The sequence below is a fragment of the Podarcis erhardii genome (assembly GCF_964252035.2).
Source record: "Podarcis erhardii genome assembly, chromosome: 5".
NCBI classification, from domain to species: Eukaryota; Metazoa; Chordata; class Lepidosauria; order Squamata; family Lacertidae; genus Podarcis; species Podarcis erhardii.
The window spans coordinates 25897639-25920389 of NC_138509.1; the positions used below are offsets into that span (position 1 = coordinate 25897639).

At 41.7% G+C, this 22751-nt stretch overlaps 1 protein-coding gene across 1 annotated transcript in view; it reads left to right on the plus strand.

Annotated features, from left to right (window-relative positions):
• The window catches only part of BICC1 (BicC family RNA binding protein 1), a 107879-nt gene that overhangs the window by 43446 nt on the left and 41682 nt on the right, over positions 1-22751 (plus strand). The window contains exon 3 of the mRNA XM_081861131.1: positions 3739-3808. Within this exon, the coding sequence (XP_081717257.1) occupies positions 3739-3808 (70 nt within the window). The remainder of the gene's footprint in view (positions 1-3738; positions 3809-22751) is intronic.

Here is a 22751-nt window from a genome sequence, read left to right on the forward strand (position 1 = left end):
CTGTTCAATGCTCATTTCTATGTTACTTGTTCCCAGAAGAAGAAAAAAACCCATTCGCTGTCCCCTTAACCCAAAAAACTATTGGAGCAAAGTAATGAAATTTGGGTGCCATACCAGTTCTTTCCTGCAGTTTTCATGATGGAACAGAAACATGCATGTGCAGAAAGGGTGTGGGAGTAGCGACATTGTACAATGGCAGTTGTTGTGTCATACCTCACCCACTGGTGTGAATTAAATTTAGTGTGACATGCTGGTATATCGCTCAAAAAGCCAAAGTTCCATAACACACCAGGTACTTCAGTGTGAAAGGAACATTAGGAAATGGGACAGAAGCACTAGCTTCATCAGGAACGCTAATGCAGTATTCCCCATGTCTGAATGTTGCCCTGTGTCTGCCCATGCAATCTGTCTGCAATAAAAATGAGGATGAATTGAGTGAGCAGGAATAGTTTGTTCTCGTTCTCTCTCTCTCTCTCTCTCTCTCTCTCTCTCTCTCTCTCTCTCACACACACACACACACACACACACACACACCCAATGTAGTGGCTGACAAGGATTTTCATGAGCCTGATCACTCAGTGTATTCATTTCTGGGGCCTGCGTAACACTATACAGCATTTTTAGTAGATATTCGGGAATCATTTTAATGTGCAAAGCTCCTTTGTATCTAACTTGCCTAGATATTCTAGTGGATTTTATATGTAGGGATGTAGATTAAGCCAGACGTCTGAATCACTTTGTTTAGTAGCAATCATTTGGTTTTGTTTAAGTTTATAAAGCTTAAGCTGCTTAAAATAATGTGTTGAAATGATTGTAGTGGATGGAAATCTGACGGGCTGAATGCTGAGCAGGCATGCTGCTTCACAAGAGCCGCTAATGACTCCTTTCAGAGCTAAATTAAATGCTAATCTGGTTCATAATATACTGTGCCAAACCCAGGCTACTAAAACTATGAATTAGGAGCTCTCTTGGATATGAGAACTCTGTAACTTACCCAACCGGCTTAAACCCTGTTTATGTAGTTGCCTTAAATAGTCTTCTATATGGAATGTGCTCTGCCCTGGCTTCCAAAACAGTTCGCTGCAGAGGTGTTGTGTAGCATTACCTGGGATAGGATTTGGCAGCGAGTCCGGAGGATTGCATGTTTCCACCTGTCATCCTCATGTGCAAATGCTCATTGCAACTGGTCTCCCAGGTCCAATCCAACACTGTTAACCACTGCACCACCTCTAAATCTCACCACTTCCAGGCCTGCTAGCCAAGATCAGGTTCCCAACTTACTTGCAAGCAAGAGCATAAATGTGAGTTAAACTTCCCTTCAGACTCTTCCAGTTTTTTTTTTTAAAAAGGTTGCATCCTGTAAAGGTCAAACACAGAATATCTTGGCCAACTTAAGTACACCCAAAGGTTTTATGTGATGAAAAATAATGAAGTAATCTAGTTTATCCCACTTTCTGTACAACACTGAATTGTTGTTCCTTGATTCAAAGTAACTGTGATCCACTCCCATCTGTGCATTGGAAATGGGCCTGTGTTAGCCTTGGCTCTTTGTTAGAAACCTTTCAAGATACCCGTTTAAACTTTTAAAATCTCAACTCTGATTTCATTTCTCCCAGTGCGTCGCTCTCGTTTGCAGCTAACTGTGTCGTCTTCAAAATGTTTGGGAATGGTAGGCAAACATGTTGGCAGTTTAGTAGCTGTTCCATGCTTACGCAACCACTGACTAACGTGAAGGCAGTTTTAGAGCATGTGGTGATATTGTATTTGCATCCGTGAAGAAGATGTGTATTTAAAAATGAGTTTATAACATGCACGTTTGTTCAAAGTTTAAACTTGTTCATAGCCACTGAAAATTACCCATGTAATTCCCTCATGTGCTCTTAAGCTCAGGAACAAAGGAATGCTGCCACAAAGGAATATCTAGGTGCCATTTTTTCCTCCATGGAGGAACATCAAATAAAACAATCTAGAATAAAGCAAATTCAAGCGCCAAGGAAAATATTTCAGATCCTTCTCCAGATGACATTTTGCTTTCTCCATGTTTATTTTCCTACCTAGTTTATAGAAGTACCATAGCAGAAGTACTCTAGGTAGCCGGTGTGGTGTAGTGCTTAGATGTCAGACTAGGACCTGGGAGATCAGTTGTGAAGCTCACTGGGTGACTTTGGGACAGTCACAGCCTCTTAACCTACCTCACAGGGTTATTGTAGGGATTAACCTGAGAAGGGGGTGAACCATCTACTCATTGGAGAAGAAACTGGGATATAAATGCAGTGAATAAACTCTTCTGCTTGCCTGCTTAAGAAAGCTGGAGGGGCCAGCCAGATGGAGATGTCAGTTGTCCACCTGGCATCTGGAGATCTCCCGTTGCAGCTGCAGCTGGACCTGTGCCAGTAGCAAAAAGTACCTAGCTAATTTCTAACACCAATTTCAACTGCTTTCATCTCTGACCACTTGCTGTGTTGACTTGGAACTGATGGTGGCTGGAGTCCATGTGAAGGGCCTTAGGCTAGCCAGCCTGCTGATGTAAAAGGTTTCTGTACCTCTCTAACAGCATATTTTAGCACGCCGTAAAATGGTGCCCAACTTCTTGGGGGGTTGTCAAATGTGATATACTAAACATGCTGCTAGAAAACCTTTGTGTGGACCCCAGCTGGCATGGAAGTAACCACTGAGAAGGTCACATTTATGCCAGTTGGGCAGATAGGAAGTATTGCTCTGCCAGCCTATTTATTTCAAACAGTTTAAAATTTTGGAAGTCAGGACCTGTGCATGCTTCCATCTCTTGTCTGTCAGCTGAAATCCCACAGAGGCCTGAAGGACTTAGCATTCTAACTTAATTCCACTGGATTTCTTATTTCACATCTGGGTTTGGGAATTCTCAGGAATAGGAAGCGTGTCATGGTAGAATTTCACTCGTTTGGAAATGGTCTTCCATCTGCAATTTATTATCCCATGGCAGCTGAAATCCATACAAAGCAAAGTGTACTAAGCCTTGGCTGACATTTCTCCTTTTTTCCACATGGCACCCTGCTCTGGAAATAGTGGCTTTAAAGAATTCTATTGATATAGGCAGTAGAAATAAACACGGACTACGGGATTTTTAGGAGTATGTGTTTAAAAGCTTTTGCTCTAATGGGCCAGCAAAGGATGCACCTGAAATTTCTTTAATTGTAACTACAGTCATATGTTCTTGCAACTATGGTACTGGAAACTAGATTTTTTTTTTAGGTCAGCATTCCCAAATTCAAACAGCTGAGGCACACATAAGAATGTAAGAAGTGCCCTGTTGGATCAGGCCAAAGGACTTAATCCTGCTCTCACAGTATTCAACCAGATGCCTATGGAAGGGCATCTGTAAACTGGACCTGGATGCAACAGCATTTTCCCCACTATGAGAACTAGAAATATTTAAAGTAAACAAAGCTCTTTAGGCTCCTGTAAAGGATCCTGTAAAGGAGCCTGCAAGTTTGAGTCTTCCCTGCCGTTTTTTAAAAGTGGTAGGATTGGGTCTCTGCAAATACAGAAAACAAACATTGTAATGGGGGGGGGACAACTGGAATTGGTTTGTCATAATTTCTATTAAAGCTACATTTGGTTAATCTTCAAACATCTGATTATCTTGGTATTCCTTGGTAACATGTTAGCAGTTCAAAACTACCAGATATTGCTCCCGTCAGCAGTAAAGTACAGAGGGTAATGTACTTTAAACTGAATTTTTTGTTGTCTTTTTAACAGATTATGGAAGAAACAAACACTCAGATTGCTTGGCCATCCAAGCTGAAGATTGGTGCAAAATCAAAGAAAGGTAAAATATTTTGTAAGATTATGGTAATTTGGATGCACATTAAATGACAGTCACAACGAAACCAATCTACATAAGTATGTAAATGTGTGCTGAATTTCTTGTATCTAAAAAGTATACTCTGCCTGTTACCTGTTTGGTTGCCTTTCCAGATTTGCCAGCACCTATTCTAGAGCCTGTAAATGCTGCAAATTCAGCTTCATGTGTATGGCCTAATTCTCCAAGGCATTTTAGTACTTATAAGCATCAGTTTGTAAAAATTGGTTGCTAACTTCTCCACCTAGTAATGATATTGACAAAGGTGTTGAATACCTAAGAGCTGAATACACAGAAAAGCTGAACCTTTTTAGTAGTACCTCAAGGTTGTTAACATGCTATAGCGACTACTGAGATGTTGAGCCTTTCATAATAATACCAAACATTAGAATTATCTACTGTGTTCTAGTGATCTAGGATGCCAAACCTCTTAATGCTAGAAAGTAGGGTGTGTGGGGTGAGTGAAGCAGAAGATTGTGCCATAGCTGGCTCCTGCTAGTGCTTCATGATTAAATACCACATTATGAGCAAGCTTTTGGTCCTGATCAGACAGTACTTTCCAAGAACAGGAATCAGATTTTTAAATCCAGCTATTCTTCTGTGGCCTGAGTGGTAGTGTCTTTTCAGCTGCAAGCTTGCAGACATGTTTTTATAGTTGAATGCAGACAGATGTGCACACCAACCTATTCAGTAACCTCGGGGATTACACTGCACTGACAGGACGTAAGGGGCAGTATTCAGCTAAATAGTTGCATTAGTGCAGGGATTAGCATGAATGCAGTGGTATTCCCGCCCCAGCTCCGCAAACTACTCTGCAGGATTGGGGGGTCCCTCAGGGTATATTTAGGGGCATGTGAGCAGGAGGAGGACAGAGTGTTCTGTTGTGCAGCCCATATATTTTACTGTATATATTTTCCTGTATATACAGCCCATATATTTTCTTGTAAAGATGTATTCACATGAGTTTTTGTAGAGAGAGAGAATGAAGATGCAGTGATGGTCCATTCTAAGAAAATAACATCTTTTGCTGTTCAGACTTGAATAAAAATGGTTACTCTACCCCATTTTATTTTATTTTATTGCAAAAAAGTACTTAAATCAATGCCATGTTTGAAATCAGAGTAGTTCCATGTCTTCATGTGCTGTAAATTAATCAGTATGTTTTTGGGGAAACTGGGCAAGAGGTTATAGACAATGGGAGTGATGCACTCTATTTGGATTCACTGTTTTGGACCAATTGACAGTACTGGGCTCTTTTTCAAGAGCATCCCCACCCAGAGAGTGTTGCAGTAGTCCAGTTGGAGGTTACTGAAGTATGAATTGGCCATCCTGTTGTTGTTCTTCTGTCAGTCTTTTTGGTTTATTGTGTTTAGCGAACAGCCATCGCACACACAAAAATAATAACAATTATACTACTACTACTACTACTAATAATAATAGTTTTTTACATTTCTGCTCCCCGACCTTTAGTGGATAAATCATTTTCTGTTCCCCCTTTAACTTTTATTACGTGAATCTGTAAAGCCTTTGCAAGAAATTGGGGTGTTCTAAAAGATATTTACCTCTCCACATCAGACAACAAAAAACAGGTCTTTACAAGAGACGACCTTCCCTTCTGCGATCTTAACCGTGGGTGGATGTAATTGTTTGGAAGACTGTTATAAAAAGGGACTTCAAGGAGTGCATGAGTTAGGTCTTCTACTGTTATTCTTCCGTATGAAGCCTCTTGTATTCCATGTCCATTTGGTGGGAAGTAGTTATTGTCATCCAGTTTGATGAGAAAGTGAAAGTTTAGTTGGTAATTGCATTAATAAATTATTGCAGCGCTTCTATTTTATAACAACAACCAGATGTGCATGTGTCACAGAAGAGTGTCCTGTACTGGGGTCAGTTTAAGGACACTGACATATAAGATGCATAAGTGAATAGTGGTGACATCTGTGGGAATTATATAGTTTGGAATTTTACATACAGGGTAGCTAGTGCTGGGCTTGCATGTTGTTTTTTGTTGTTTTTTAATAATATTTATTAAAAATTTTCAAATATAACAGAAAAGAAAAACATCCAAATTTAAGGCCTTATTTTCAATGTCATCTTTCCAGGACTTCCCCTCCCCTCCCCCTCTTGTATTCCAATTCTTTCAAATAGATTCAGCAAATTCTTACCCCAAGTTTTGAAGTTATTATCATTAACCCAATTTAAAAAATATTTTCCCATCCCCTAAAATCGACCTGTTCCCTTCCACGAGTTCCCCTCTTTAGTATACAATACAGATTAACATAAAAAAAATAGAAAAAAGAATAAAATGTAATTTAACACCCTTTGGATTCCAAATTTCCCTCCCCCCTTTCCCGGTTGCGTTCCCAATGTCCGTCAGTGTCTACTGTCGTCCTGGAGCTCCCACATCTAAGCCATAATCCTTCACCAGTCCGCTTTGCCGTCTTTTTAATAGTCTTTGCCGTCTTTTGGTCATCTTTGATTTCGAATGTCCAATCTTGGAAGGGGTCTATCTTCCAACTTTGTCCAGTTCTTGTTATTCTTGTTGTTCTTGTTGTTCTCTCTTCTCCTCTTTTTTTTTTCCCCCTGCTCTACTGCATAAATGTTCTAATTCCAAAAAGCTTGAAATTCCTCTACAGAGGCTTTGTTATTCAGGAACAAAACATTACGTCAAGTCCCTTCCATTCTTCAATAGATAAATCTATTGTCTCCTTTAGTGTGTAGACCTCTGTAGACAAAATAGTGTTCCATTTCTGCAGTTTCCCAGGAGATAAAGAGTCCAATTCAAATTCCATGCCAGCAATACTTGTAATGACCCACAGCTCCTCTAGAGGGATTATAATAACTCAGTTTCCTTCCCGAGCACACCCACCAGTCAAAGTAACTTATTATTCCTTGTTTTAAACAGTTTATATCCAATTTATAACAAATGTAACCAGCAAAGTCCTCGTAACAAAGTTCTCTTTTTGTTCTTCAGTTTTGGCAGCTCCTTTGACAGCTGTCAAAACCTCTATTTCTCCTCTCCCAGCGCTCTCACGGATCGCTCCCGGGGTTTTTTTTTGGGGGGGGGTTGTATTTTAATTCACATTCCACTTTTCTCCTCCAGCCCAGCTTATAATTTTCCATCGCGAAATTAATAACTTTATCAAAAAAAGGTTGCACTCAATCTTAGTTGTCAGGTCTTTTGCTTTAGCTCCTCTACAACAGGGGGGAGGCTGACTTCCTTTTTGCACCTCCCCCGCTCGCTCCGAATTTAAGAAAAAAATTGTTCCCCTTTTTAATCCAAGTTCCAATTACTCACGGGTTATTCTTTTAAGTCCAGATTTTCAATGGAAGAAGTCAGCGCTCTCCGCCAAATGGCATGCGGCTTCACTCGGCAGGGGAAGCGGAGGACTCACAGCACCCCCCCATCACCCGCTCCGTAGCCTTTAAAAAGGCTCCTTCGCGTGGTCGGGGGGGGCGCAAACGGTGCCCGCCGAGTCACCATGCCCATGGGTTTCAGCGCCCATGGTTTTTGAGGGTCCCCGCGTCGCCGGCGCGGTAGAACCCAGCCCCTGCCGAGCAGGCTCCCTCCGGAGCTCGGAGGGAGTCCGCCATTCGGCGATGGCGCCAACCCGGAAGTGCGCAGTGCTGGGCTTGCATGTTGACTCAGTTGTTGAAATTCAGGCTGGGGATATTTTAGGCCTGTAATGTTCATCAGCTAGTCTATAAAGCATCTTAACAGTTAATGTCTGCATAAAGACCTCCCCACCTGTTAAGAGAGAACCCATAAGTTTAAAGCCAATTTATTGTTTTGTGTCTTTTTTGTAGTGACGTCTTGTAGTAAATGCCTTTTTCTCTTAAGGTTAGACAGTTGGGTGAGAATCTCTAAAAGCAATTTTAAAACAAGTTGTTTTTGCAATCAGTCATCTATTTTAAAGAATTGTATGCTATTTATCTCTAGGTGTGTTTTTTAACATGAGCCTTTATTTCTAAATGTCAAAAGACTTCGTCTACCTAGGGGACTAACATATACAGAATCCAGTTCTGTAAAATGATTCTTTCCAAAGAATTTGGCAGCTTGAGCACAGTTAAGTGAAGGGTTTTCTCTCTTTTTTTTTTTTCTTTGTAAGGAAATAGCTCAATGGGCTTAACCAGCAATTTGCTTTCAGTATGGTTCATGGCACTGAACTCACACTGTAAATACGTGAAAGTATGGTGATGCTGCAACATGGTCTTCACAGCATAATGTAGTGTTTGGAAATATATATGTGTGTGTGAACAGAACACACAGGTTGCGTCGTGTTATGAAAACCACTTTGCATTTGAAAACGTTTGTGCCACCAGCCTTGGATAGAAATCAGGGGGTGTGATAGTAAAGGCTGGATGGACCGGAGGAGGGATGATTGTGAACCATACTTGCCTTGAATCCAGTTTTCATTCTTAGATCCAGTCAGATTACCATTTCCCTAACAGCCTAACTTGCTTCAGAACAGAAAAATCTTCCCCAATGCACATCCTCACATTGACTTTCTTATCCTCTCTTGGCCAAGACTCTCAACACTTTAAAAATCCATTTCGTGGCTGTGTGTTAGGGAAGGCAGAAGTTTGCTGTCCCGAGAGGGGCATGTTACTTACCAGTTTCTCCCTTTCCACCCCATCCCCTCTAAATACAACCACAATGAAAATATTCCAGTGATACTTACCGTATTTTTCGTCCTATAGGACGCACTTTTCCCCCTCCAAAAATGAAGGGGAAATGTGTGTGCGTCCTATGGGGAGAATGCAGGCTTTCACTGAAGCCTGGAGAGTGAGAGGGGTCAGTGCGCACCGACCCCTCTCGCTCTCCAGGCTTCAGGAGAGCCCCACCGCCAGCCCCACAAGCTCGGGGGACAGCAGGGAGGCGCAGCGCGCCTTTCCCGCTGTCCCCCGACTTGGTTAGAAGGCTGGCGGAGGGCTTCCCCCTCCTCCAGCCCCGCAAGCTCCCAGAGCGATGCCAAAGCTGCACGCAGCTTCGGCATCACTCTGGGTCCCGTTCTGGGGGCTGGCGTCGGGGGAAGCTCGGGCTTCCCCCGCCCCAGCCCTGCGGTATCTCATGTGTAATTCTTAACAAAGTTGTCTTCACAGTTTAAGGAATGGTGAGAAGATGGGTTGCATAAGTGAAGTCTGAACATTAAGCATGCCAATGGGGAAATGATTTAAAGGGTTTTGCTCTTCATGGCAAATAGAAATAGAAATAAAAATAATAATTAGCTGTAGCTAAAGGCTGTTGCTTTAGACTCTGAAATATTAGTTTGAATTTGTACATTTGATTTATTTTGGCTTGAATTTCCTCTCTTGTTTCCTGTGTCGTACTAAGTGCATAGTAAAGTATAACACTTCTACTAAACAGTTGGTTTCCTTTTTTTCACTGTTGGTGAGGTTGACTGCTAGAGGCAGTTGTGGCTGCTTTTCATCACTAGATCAACTTACCGGCAGGCTGCTTTTTAAGCCTCCCTAGTGCCTTGTTAGGGACGCGGGTGGTGTTGTGGGTTAAACCACAGAGCCTAGGGCTTGCTAATCAGAAGGTCAGCGGTTCGAATCCCTGCAACGAGGTGAGTTCCCGTTGCTTGGTCCCTGCTCCTGACAACCTAGCAGTTCGAAAGCACATCAAAGTGCAAGTAGATAAATAGGTACCACTCTAGCAGAAAGGCAAACAGCATTTCCGTGCGCTGCTTTGGTTTGCCAGAAGCAGCTTAGTCATGCTGGCCACATGACTCGTAAGCTGTACACCAGCTCCCTCGGCCACTAAAGCTAGATGAGCACTGCAACCCCAGAATCCTCTGCGACTGGACCTAATAGTCAAGGGTCCCTTTACGTTTAGTGCCTTGTTGATAAGCTTGGAAAACAACAAAAACCACTCCTAATAAAATGTCCTGCTTTAAAAATACATACTTGTAAATGCTTTACTTTTACAAATACTGTGTTTGGTTTTCCACTGTCCTGCAATAATGCTTAGCGAGACAAAGGAGATGTCAACCCTACATACGAAGATCAGCTTGGACATCCCCAGTGGGGAACTGAGTGGTCGGTGTAATATTCAAGTCATTGCCTGTTGGGCATTTGAACTCACAAAATCATAGGCATTAGGTTAATTGCTTGTATCCTTAACTCTGTACTATTTCTGTTGCAAATGACAGCATTCTTTTTGCACGTGTGCTGCAGATTTATGGGATTTTGATCTGTCCTCCAGAATAGCATATCAGCATGGGGTGGGGTGGGGTGGGAGACAGATAAAAATAAAATGCCACAATTGTTACCACTCATAGCAGGCACCCTCAGAGTGACTTCCAGATAATGAAAGAATTCTGGACTACTCTTAGATTTCAGGTGGTGGTCTGATAATTTTGGGTCTAATCGTGGCAGTAAACTGGTCCACATTGTCTAATATGGAGACTATCTGAAGAATGAGCTGGTGTGTTTTGTTTATTAGTTCAAATATTCCTATACTGTCATTTCGGGGTGGGGGTGGACCCACGGTGGCTTATAATGTTAAAACAGAAAAAAAGGAAATCCAACAAATGCAATAAATTGCAGAAGCAGCAGGACATGACAAGTCTGTATAGTTGAGCAGAGCAGTAAAGCAGCAACTTAAATAAGCTAGGAAACATGAAGGAAAAACCAGCCAGACCCACGAAAAAGTATTTGATGACCAAAGGGGGTGGGGAGGCAATCAAATTAGGGACTCAGCTATACAGCTGGAAATAAAATGTTTTAAGTTTGTTTTAAGGACAATATACAATGTGACACTAAATGGCAATGGTGAGCCTTATGGAAAATTTTAAAAAAGCATTTTCAGAACATTTTTTATATGTGTGTAGATTTCACCTTGGTGCCAAGTGAGCTTCTCTTGTGAGGGTGTTCCAGATATGGGCGTCTCTGCCCAGTTATTGCCTGCCTTGCTTCAGGTGACTAAGGAACTCAAGAGGTCTCTAATGAAAAATGTAGAGTTTGGGCAACTTCATGTGGCAGAGGGCACATCTTCATGTACCCAGATCCCTAGGCAATTCCTTAAAAAATGCCTTCAAGATTAGTAGACTAAACATGTGGTGTGGTGTGTGGTAGTGTGTGTGTGGTAGTGTAGAGATTGTGGGAGAGTAACCTTCCAAGGAGTTAGTTTTTCTGCTCCCCACATTAAATGGGAACTAACGCTTCTAGTGAGATAATATCACATGAGCTAACAAGCAGGTTTTGAGTTTCCCTACATCCGAGATGATCTCATTATTTTGTGTTTATGAATGTTTATCCTCCTTTGTGTTTAGGCTGTATATTTTCCAAGCCCCTTAAAAAGGAAGGGCATTGCTTATTACTTTGACCAAAAATGAAATATAGCAAGGCAACGGCAGCTGTGAAAACAGTCTAAACTGCGCGTCTGTAGTCTTATCTCCCGTGCTTTTACTGCATGCTTACCATGTGTCTCTTAGTTTCCATAGCTACTTGCTAAGCAGCTCGGTCCTCTGGCTTGGTATGCCCTGGTGTCAGGCAGAACCCTCTGATGGAAGGAGAATTTGAGATGAGTTGCTTTGTTGAGCTTTTGTCAGCAAGAGTTTTATTTAAAGCGTTTTCTTAAGTTTTGGGTTCCCAAGATATAAAGTATTTTATTATTTTTTTAATAGCCGTTCACCAAGGCGTGTGTGCATGTGTGAATCTTGGCATTTAGATGTTGTTTCCTCACTGGTCCCCATGACGACTGAACTACTCATAGCTTTGCCGTCAGCTTTGCTTCAGGATTATGTATCAAGCAGCATTCCATCATGGCTCTTGTTTGGACCTCCACTCGCCCAAAGGAGGGGGTGGGGAATCAATGAAAAGTTTATGTGGTTCCATTGTGTGCATTCCTTGTTGGCTGGGAGGGGCCTCTAAAGTCATGATGTATGCAGATGTTTAAAAGAGCAGCATAGTGTTTGGTATTGTAAAGTTGTTTTACAGGCATTAAAGGCTGGAATCTGCTTATTTGGTGTCAACTTGGTTTCCATGTTTTAACATGCAGTTTAGCATATGGTTTGTTACGGCAGGAATGAGCCTCGGCCAACCTTGGGCTCCAGCACTCCCTGCTTCTCCTCTTGGATGGCCACAAGGGGGAGACATGAAGCTTTTGTTTCCTTCTTTTTAAATTTTTAATTGGCCAGGTTCAAGCATCATGGGAATCCACAGGCTCCAGGATACTGTTTTTGCTTGCTCTTCCTTCATAATTTTCTACACTCAGATTTAAAAAACAGCAACAAAGCCCTGCCCTTTCTGAAGATGAGAGGTTGGACTACATTGGAGTTTTTTTAACCATTAAGTTGTCTTCTTTCAGTTGTGTGTCATTTCCCATTACCACATGCACTTTTGCACTGTGCATAACAAAAGTATATCATTCCACTGAAAATGGAATTCCCTTTGCTATTTTTAGTTTAGTGGTTACTATAAGTCAGTGGTTAATTTTTCTATCAGTACTAATTGCCAGAGTTTTTTTTAATATCATGTTGTCAATATCAGACCCTCTAAGATTTTTATTTATTACTAGCCAGGCTGCTATTGAAAAAGCTGCCCAATAAAGGTGCTTAAAATGCAGATTAATATTAACCCCTAGGTAAAGACTAAGTGGCACTGTGGTCTAAACCACAGAGCCTAGGGCTTGTCAATCAGAAGGTTGGCGGTTCGAATCCCCGCGAAGGGGTGAGCTCCCATTGCTCAGTCCCTGCTCCTGCCAACCTAGCAGTTCGTAAGCACATCAAAATGCAAGTAGTTAAATAGGTACCGCTCCGGTGGGAAGGTAAATGGTGTTTCCGTGCGCTGCTCTGGTTCGCCAGAAGCGGCTTAGTCATGCTGGCCACATGACCCGGAAGCTGTATGCCGGCTCCCTCGGCCAGTAAAGCTGAGCACCGCAACCCCAGAGTTGTCTGTGACTGGACCTAACGGCCAGGAGTCCCTTTACCTTTAAAGACTAAGTAAGTTGTATTTGTGATGCATCCCTTCATTCTGCTTTTATTTCATTTTTAGGGAGTGTTGTATTTTTGCTTAAATTTCCGTTGTATTAAGCAGCATGAAATTTATAAACAAATGAAACTGTCCTGCCCAAGTATTTTTTGTTGGGCTTGTTCTTCCTCAGGCTTTACACTGTGTACATGTCTGTCAGTCAGAAGCGTAGCATCAGTTGTACAGTGTATGTGACACACCTCATCATACATGAATATAACCTTTCTAACTGAGATGGCATTAATCCTAAACCCCCAAAGTGGGACTGCCTCAGCCTCAAGACTGCCATGCCCCACGTTTTAGCACTTCTTGCTTCCCAAACTTGCTCTTAACTTTGGGTTTTAACAGCCTTTTCACATCAGCAAAAAGGAATAGCACCCCTCCAGAATCTTGTTTTAAGCAATGCAAACTTGTTTTTCAAACACCTTTTCTCTCACTGTTTGCCTAAGACTAGCCATAGGATGAGCTACTCCGGTAAAGTCAGCCAAAAAGTGGAACTAAATCCATAGTCCCAAGCAGGATGATCGCAAGCAGATGTTTCTTTGTAAGGGAATGACTCATATATCTTTTTTCTATAAATGGGCTTAGCTAGATCTGATATAACCTGCATTTTTGTGTGTCTGCATGTTGGCTGGAGAAGTGTGGTTTGGCCAGTAAAGGAGCTTGGAGCATTACAGTCTGTACCCAAGCTCAAGCAGTGGGAGTGAAAGGAAGGCCTGGCCCCTGTGGAGCTGCACTTATGCCGGAAGGGAAAATAGGATTGGTAGGGCAAGTAAAATACAAAAAAAAAAAAAAAAGGCAAGCAAGGAGAGAATGGACACAGGGTGGGAATGGTTTCTTTTGAAAATATAATGAAAAGCAGACAATACCTTTGAAATAGAAATGGGAGCAACTTTATGGCCTATTAACCCCACTCCTTTGGCAGAATCAGGAATCCTCTTTAAAGGTATCCTTGTTTCAGTGCTCCATTGCTCCAAACAGTTACATTTCTTCATAAGAATACTGCGATCTCAAGACTATTACAGGTTGTGACCATTATTCGTTGTCTGTCTTGCAATGGAGCAGGAAAGGAACACATCCCTGTAATTTGTTGATGATGTTTGATTGGCGGTCAACTGGATTTAATTTGTATTATGTATGCTCTTATTTAGGTTTTATGTTTTTTAAAATTGTAAGTTGCTTGGATACATTTTTGTGCAGCAAGGGACTACCAAATTTAACTTAATTAAATAATAATCGCTATATTCTTCAGGCTGTATTACCTTTCAGGATTGAGAAGTTGGCAGTGTTATCCTAGGCATGGAAGTGAGCCACCTGAATTCAACAGGGCTTGTTTACATAAACATGTGCATAGGATTGCAGGATCAGTGTCTCTAAGGCTGCCGCAATGGTAGATGTTTGCTGTGGCAAGTATACATTGTGAATGGCATAATGAACTGTCAGTCTCACAGGTTGACTTCATAATCACCATCAGTTGTGTTTTAAAAGTAGTATAATTGGAATTGTGGTTTTTAATGATTGTGCACACCACCCTGAAATTGTCTGACATGTTAGGTTATAAATTGTTTAATTATAATAATATTTAGGTGACCCGGATTATCGGGTAATCATATTTCTCAAGCCCATATGTTGTGAACCACCCTGAGAGCTACGGATGAATGAGAGTATACTAAACAAACAAACAAAAAATCTGTCCAAACATTTTATTTCTCTGACCTTTGTCATGCAGTTTTCCAACTAATGCTGCAACTGAAATATTCAAAGGTAATAAACAACCCATAGGAGTTGAACTAAACCATTTGAAAGTTCACTCCTCAGCAAATGCTTGGTCCGGGTATTTCAATGACTTTCTCATTTTCATAGAGTTGTAACCCATATTTAAAAGGTGTCTGAGGTAGTTTACAATGTAAGAAAACATGGAAATCAACAAACATCTTTTAAGTCATGAAACATGTTAAAATTAAAAAATGGGAGAGAGAAAAAGGCAGAATGGAAAGGTTCTAGTAGAATTGAAGACAAAACCCTGGAATAATAAAAATGTGTTTAAAGCTATTTCAGTTGAGTGAGTGGAGCTGTTGGATTCCTTGGGAAGAAACACCATGAATATGGTGTCTGCCACCAGAAAAGCTTATTTTAGCATTCTCTTCTCCAATACAGATAGCGCTTGAAAAAAGGACATGTGGTTGGGGAGGGTCATATATAGAAGCTGCTCCTTATATCATAGTGCCAGCTCAGCTAGTGCAGATTGGCAGCAAAATGTAATCTGCACCACTCATGCCTAAGTTGCCCATGTAGCTGGGAGAGCAGAGGTTGTATTAAGTCAAAAGGAACAAGCATGCATTTCCAAGTTCAGGGGTGATGGGAGGAAATTGTTGGTAATAACCTAGACTGTAGATCTATGAATGCATATCATTAATTTTGTGGAAGAGATGCATTTTCAGTTACTGTAATGCTACTGGAAAAAGTCTCAAATGTGTCATGCTCTGAAACGGTACGCAATCTTTTCCAGTATTCATTCCCAACACTGACTTCGAAGCTTCCTCCCCATCATATTCTTAGAAGTTTCTTGTTTTCTGGCTATTTTTGTATTTTGTCCTATCTTCCAGTTTAGCAGTTTCTCTCCCCTAATAAATGAAATAATTCAGATGATTGAATTATGGAGGGCTGATATACTTGCAACCATAAGGGTACTAGCCATGACCACAGAAACGTGGAACACGCTACAGTACAGGAACATAAAAAACAACTTATGACAAATTTTACATAAAAAAGAAAGCAGCTTTTATTTACAAGCATTAACTTACCCTTGCGCCTAAATGCTTGTCCAAAAAGGATTTATGTGTCTTTCAGAAAACATACCTTAAGAGAAGATGAGATATGATTATTTATTTGTTTGTGTTTATAGTCCGCCCTTCATCCCTTAGCATTCGAGGGCAGTGATCACTACAGAATAAAATAGGTATGAACAGTAATATAGAGGTTTGGCTATAGCTTGGATACTTGGTTTTGCATTAAATCCTTACTCTTGCATTTATTTATTTTTAAAAAAACCTGCTGCAAAACCATCCTTTCTCCCAACCATCCCTTATTTAGCCAATGTACAAAAAATATTTTTTGCAGAAGAGAGTCTTTATGACTTATCACTAATCCACATGTGTCAGCTATCAGATGGTGATAACGGAGGTTGATTTCCACCGATATTTTCAAACCACACACTGTGCTTAATGTGTAGCATACAGCCATATCCCACCCGCAACCTTAAATTACAGACTTTGTGGGAGAGTGATCTGTTGTTGACCCCCAGTTGTATCTCCCTGAAATCCCTGCTTGATACATCTATGAGGCTGGGTTAAAACAAAGGAAAGTTTCCCCCCTCAAGCCTCATAGTCATAGTGGGCGGGAGAAGGGGCACAATTGAGGGAGCTCATAGCTGGGGACAGAAGGAATAAACCTACAGTCCTTGAATACTGTGATTCTGACAACGATTAGACCTTCCCCTTGCATGTGCAATTAAAAAATAAGCATGACTGCATGCTATGTGTAGTTTGATCTAGACAGTGTCTTCCTTTGCCTTGCCCAGCCCCCCCTAAATTCAGAGCTCTCTGCATGCATGGTGAGTTCTACAACACATTGTGTAAATGGTTGCATGGCTTCTTAGCAGTTGATAAGAGAAATTAGCGTTTGGCATGCTCATAGGCTCTAAAGAGTACCACTGAGCTCTGCTTCACTTGGGACCACATAACTGAGGCTAATAGTTTCCATATGTTTCTCCCCATAAAGCAGAGATTTTAACTGTTCCATGCACATGAAAAACGGCACTGAACGCTGAGCAGTATTGCATTTCATATTTCAGATGCCTCTTCTATGCTACTTCTATGCTACTTCTGCTGGTGTCACTCTTCTTGATTGTGGTACATGATTTGATATCATTGCCAGACTCTGTCTTGGTCCTCTTCCAAATACTTCAGCTTTTTATTAACTGAGCAGGTGAGAGACTTTTAGGAATGAAGCTCTTTGTGTGGATGTCAGATGATAGAACTATAAAAGTCATGCATATTGATAACTGGATATTTACTGTTTATAGAAAACAGCAGGATTTGTCCACTTAGGATAATGGTACTGAGTGCTGTAATTGTATCTGCATACATTTGAAAGGAGCAGTGCCAGATTTATGTATAAGCTAAACAAGCTATCGCTTTGGGCCCCACTCTTTTGGGGGGGCCCCAAAATTTAAAGGAAAAAAAGAAACTTGGTGTACATTTCCAAAGTATTTTGTTATGTGCAAATGGCTTTAGATACCCATTAGGTCCATAAATTACCATATAGCATATATTCAATACAAAACACAGCGACAATTTGTTGTTGACAAAGGACAGCTGGACATATAAAGGGCCCCATTACCTTCAGTAACTTAGGGCCTCATCAAACCTAAATCCGGCCCTGGTGAGGAGGAGTCAAGTTGATCTGAAAGCTGTTGTGTGGCATGGAGGCAGAGAGAGGGAGCAGAGGTTGAGAGTGGAAAGGCTGAGCCTTGAACTGTGAGAACTAGAATGTGTCTCCCCTACCATCTGATTTGGTCTGTTGGCCTATAGAAGGAACAGCCCCTCCCCAAGGTCTTCACTGTCAGGCCACCCCAATTCTAGCAGAGACCTCCACATCCACATCCGCTCCTTTCAAATGTATGCCTCCCCTGGGCCCTTGGCAAACGCTGCATCACCCTGATTTGACCAGCCTATAACAGCATCATATTATTATTATTGATTTATTAATTGCCTTCTAAACAACCATTTCAAGGCAATGTACATTGAGGATGGGAAGCGGGTAGCACTGTGGGTTAAACCACAGAGCCTAGGACTTGCCGATCAGAAGGTCAGCGGTTCGAATCGATGGGGTGAGCTCCCATTTCTCAGTCCCTGCTCCTGCCAACCTAGCAGTTCGAAAGCACATCAAAGTGCAAGTAGATAAATACCGTATTTTTCGCCCCATAGGGTGCACCAGCCAATAGGACGCACCTAGGGGTTTTTTGGGGGGGGGAATAAGGGGAAAAAATTATTTTCCCCCCCAGGCATGGGGCTGGGGTGGGGGATGCCTGAGCTTCCCCCGACCCCAGCCCCCAGAACAGGCTGCTATCCGCAAGCCTAGGGAGTCCGGCGGGAAGTCGCGCCGGTCTCCCCAGGGTTGCGGATATCTGTCCCCTGAGCTTGTGGGGCTGGCCCTGGGGAGAAGCGCGCTTCTCCCAGTGCCAGCCTCTAAACCAGGTTGGGGAACAGCGGGATGGCGGCGCTCCACCTCCCCGCTGTCCCCGAGCTTGTGGGGCTGCCCAATATGTGCACGAAGCCCGGGGTGTGCTGTGCAGTGTGCCCCAGACTTCGGGATGCAGGCTGCTATCCGCAAGCCTTGGGAGCCCGACGGGAACTCCCGCGGAGCTCCCAAGGCATGCGGATAGCTTCCTGAAGCCTGGAGAGCAAGAGAGGTTGGTGCGCACCGACCCCTCTCGCTCTCCAGGCTTCAGCGAAAGCCTGCATTCGCCCCATAGGATGCACACACATTTCCCCTTCATTTTTGGAGGGGGAAAAGTGTGTCCTATAGGGCGAAAAATACGGTAGGTACCACTCCGGCAGAAAGGTAAATGGCGTTTCTGTGCGCTGCTCTGGTTCGCCAGAAGCGGCTTAGTCATGCTGGCCACATGACCCAAAAGCTGTACACCAGCTCCCTCGGCCATTAAAGCAAGAGATGAGCACTGCAACCCCAGAGTCAGCCACGACTGGATCTAATGGTCAGGGGTCCCTTTACCTTACATTGAGGATAATTTTAAAAAGTTAAAACCACAAAAACTGCAAATACATTTAAAACATAACTGAAAACTTACAAAATGGTAAAGACTCTTCTATCCTGCTGGGAAAAGCTCTATTGGAACAAAAATGTCTTGTTTCCATAAAGTGCATATAGTAGGCACTCAGATACGAGATCTTTGCTGCGCCTCTGAATCTTCATTTGCTGGACCTTCTTTAGTTATCTGACTTGGTAGTGTAGTGCACTGTTGCACTCCCGTTGCTTATTTCCTTGCAAGTAGACAAAAGGGAGAACCATTTTGACCACTTCTCTGCTCTTTGCTTTTGATACAACAAACCGCTTTGGTTTCGAGGAATTCTTCCACTTTCTCAGAACTGAGATTATTCTGTTGATGCATAATAAACTGTCTTCTGGGGGTGTATAAGGAGCTGGCCTCCAGCTACACCTATTAGAATGAAGACCATTTGGAATAGCATGTGCTTATGGGCCTACTGTAGACATTAGAGAATGTGCATGTCCTAGGAGGTAAGGAATGACTGCCTAGTTTAATTAATGAAACCCTACAACCATGCCATGTAGGGGTAGGGAGAAATAACATGCTCCTTCTTCGTGTGTATGTTTGTGTAACATATTCCATAATATTACTGGAACAATTTACCTTAAGGAAATGCCAGTTGCATTTGCTAACTACCAACTGCGTTTTTAAAAAATGACTTTCCTCCGAATAGAAAGCAACTAAAAAAACTCCACAAATTTATTATAAGGTGTGAATTTATAGAAACATTTTAAAACATACTTGGGAATGAGATTTTTAATATAAGCTTCCTGATAACTTATTTTTACAAACTCCTAAATCGGTCTGGACTTTAAAAAAATGAGTTTGAACTTATAGTCATAGTCACTGTATGTTTTTAAAAAACACACACATCCAGAGCTGGATCATGGAATGTGCTTCCCAGCTAAACTAATACCCCCATCTACTTCCATAAACTGGGTAATAGTGTTCAATATATCCAAGGAAGTGAAACCCGATGAAGTTGTCTAGATTGGTCTTGTTTCTCTGTCAAATACGTAATGCTGACTTGTGTTTTCTGTCATCTCTCTGAAGCATCAGATCTCCCATATTTCTTCCTCTCTCTCTTTTTTTACTTGTAACTTGCCAGTAGTGGATGACTCTACTTAATGTTTACCCTGAACTGCTGGAAACAAGAACCACCTCCCTTGAATGGGTGGTCGCTCATTTCAAGATTGCAGCATAATCCCTGGATACACATATTTTTAAATGTGGCTTTTATTTGATTATTGGCTTTGTGGGTAAACAGAAGGAATCTGCACTCCAGTCATTGTGGCTCCAAGCAGTTGCTTTCCACATATTTCGCTTGTTGTTGTTGTTTTAAAATCAGCCTGCATGTATCACAGTATTTTTAAATTGCTGCTTCTTAAGTGCCCCTTGTAAATCTGAAATATTTGACTTAAAAGTGTCATTAAAGCCATTAGTATTTATCTTTGCTCAGATCAAGATTTGTACAGCATGTTTTGCTAATGACATGTTTATTGTTTAGAATGCCACATGACTTACGATGTGTTTTGGACCTTTACGTTGGAAGCTACATCTGCTTTTTGTTAAGAGTGTTCCTTGTAATTGTACAATGTGTGTCCGTGAGAGAAATAAGGCTATTTTTTTGTTTTATGTTTTGAAAAATGCTTTCATGTTTGCAGTGTTTTGTGCTTGGACTCTCATGCATGTTTATCAGTCCCTCTCAAAAAGCATAGGCGAAAGTGATAAGCATCACATCAGTCCAAGGCTTCACTTGGAAGCTTGTCACACCCACTGTAGAATGTCTTCTTGGAAGCTTACACAAGAAAACTTGCATTATTATTATTATTATTATTATTATTACTACTACTACTACTACAGCGGTACCTCAGGTTACATACGCTTCAGGTTACAGACTCCACTAACCCAGAAATAGTGCTTCAAGTTAAGAACTTTGCTTCAGGATGAGAACAGAAATCGTGCTCTGGTGGCAGCGGGAGGCCCCATTAGCTAAAGTGGTGCTTTTAGGTTAAGAACAGTTTCAGGTTAAGAACGGACCTCTGGAACGAATTAAGTACTTAACCCGAGGTACCACTGTATTATTTTTAATAATAATACCCCGCCCATCTGAATGGGTTGCTCCAGCCACTCTGGGCTGCTTCTAACATATATAAAAACATTATAAAACACTAAACATTTTTAAAAACATATATACAAGTCTCTGTTGCAGCCACTTTTAGAATGCTGTGTACAGTTCTGGTTGCCTCATCTCAAAATAGGTACTGTTTTAGACGGTTCAGAAAAGACCAACCCAAATGACCAAGGGGTTAAAGAAGATCCACTTTGAGGAAAGATTACAGTATTTTGGGCTTCTTAGTTTAGAGGAAGTGCAAGTGGCAAAGTGACAGAAATGTGTAAGAGGCAACATTATAGGAATGTATAAATTACGCATGGCATGCAGAAAGTAGGTAGAGAAAATGGTCAGAGGCAGTATGCTTCTGGACACCAGTAGCTGGGAACAGGAGGAGGAGAGAGAGTTCTTGTGCTCAGGTCCTGCTCACTGGCTTCTCATGGGCATCTGGTTGCAAGAGGTCAGGCAGTACCAGTGCCCATGGGAACCCCATCATTTCAACTTTTCAGGGGGTGCACTCCATGTCTCATCTATGAGTGCCCCTAGATTGGTAGAGGGACAAAGTAAAACCTTCCTTTCTTCACATCTGCCAAGTGGAGCTCCTGTTCCTGTCACCTAATGACAGAGCCCGTGAAAGACTTTCCTTTTGCAGCTAGGTTTCAGGCTGGTAGTTTACCTTGTTCTTCTGCTGTTTATCATTCCCTCTGATAGTGAAATTAGCTGGTTCTGTGCCAGTGGGACTGGAGCCAGAAGAGGGCCACTGAGAATCAGGAAGAGAGATATCAGCAAGCTTGAGTAACCCCCAAAGTATGTGCAAGTGCAAAGCCCCTTTAAACCCCACAAAGAGGGCAACTCACAAGATAAAAAAACAGATTTATGGAGACAGAGTATGATCTGAAGCCTCTAGGAGCCAAAAATGAATGTTATTTGGAAAAGAAAACCAGAAGCTGTGGAGGAAAAGGGATTGAGTCCTTTACAATGTATAGGATTGTATAGAATCCTATACAATGTATAGGATTGTGGAACCCTGAACTAGACTTCCTCTATTAGTGAGTTAGCAGCACACAACACAACGTTTTTGTTGCAAGCCCCACTTGTAGTTGCATCCTTGTTCTCTTTCTAAAAGTAAGTTGCAAAGTGACTTAAAGTAAATTTTGTATTAATTGTTCAGCTTATGTTTTGATTTTCTCTTACTGGGTATTTTGCTATATCCACTTGGAACATAGCTTCTTTGGAAAAATGAATACTAAAATAAAGATCAGCTCATGTTCATGGCTATAGGAGAGTGACTTTGATGAAGGAATTTGCTGACTTTTGAAATTAATGTGTTGATGTTATAATATTCAGGAAAGAAAGTTCAGTTATTTTTTTATCACAATTCTATCTCAGAGGCATTATCCTGTTATATTCCTTCAGCAAACCTATGGTGGAAGTTAGATTGGAAGATAATGGCCACATCCAGACCTAACAGCAGTCCATAATTTAGTGCAATATGAATAAGCCTCAGACTCTTTACTGAAACATAGAATCATAGACTTGTGGAGTTGGAAGAGACCCTGAGGATCATCTAGTCCAACCCTCCGCAACACAGGAATGTGCAGCTATTCCATACAGGGATAAAACCTGCAACCTTGGTGTTATCAGCACCCATGCTGTGACAAAGCGAGCTATCCAGGCTGTGAAGAGATGAGAAGCATCTGTTTCAGTGTTCTTCTGTTTGCCATGCCATCTAAATCAGGACACTGTGGTTAATTTAAACTATGGCTTGTTCTAAGAAGCCAAGATCAAACTAATCCGGGCTTGTTTAGATACATCTAATTAAACTAACTACAGTTCCAGTTCAGACAAAACAGCAAACTACGGTTAGCTGAAAATGGAAGCAGATGCTTCCAGTTCCTTGAAAGCCATGCTGGAGGAGAATGTCTAAGGTTCATTCATAAATTATGGCCTATTGTTGTGTCTGAATGTAACCA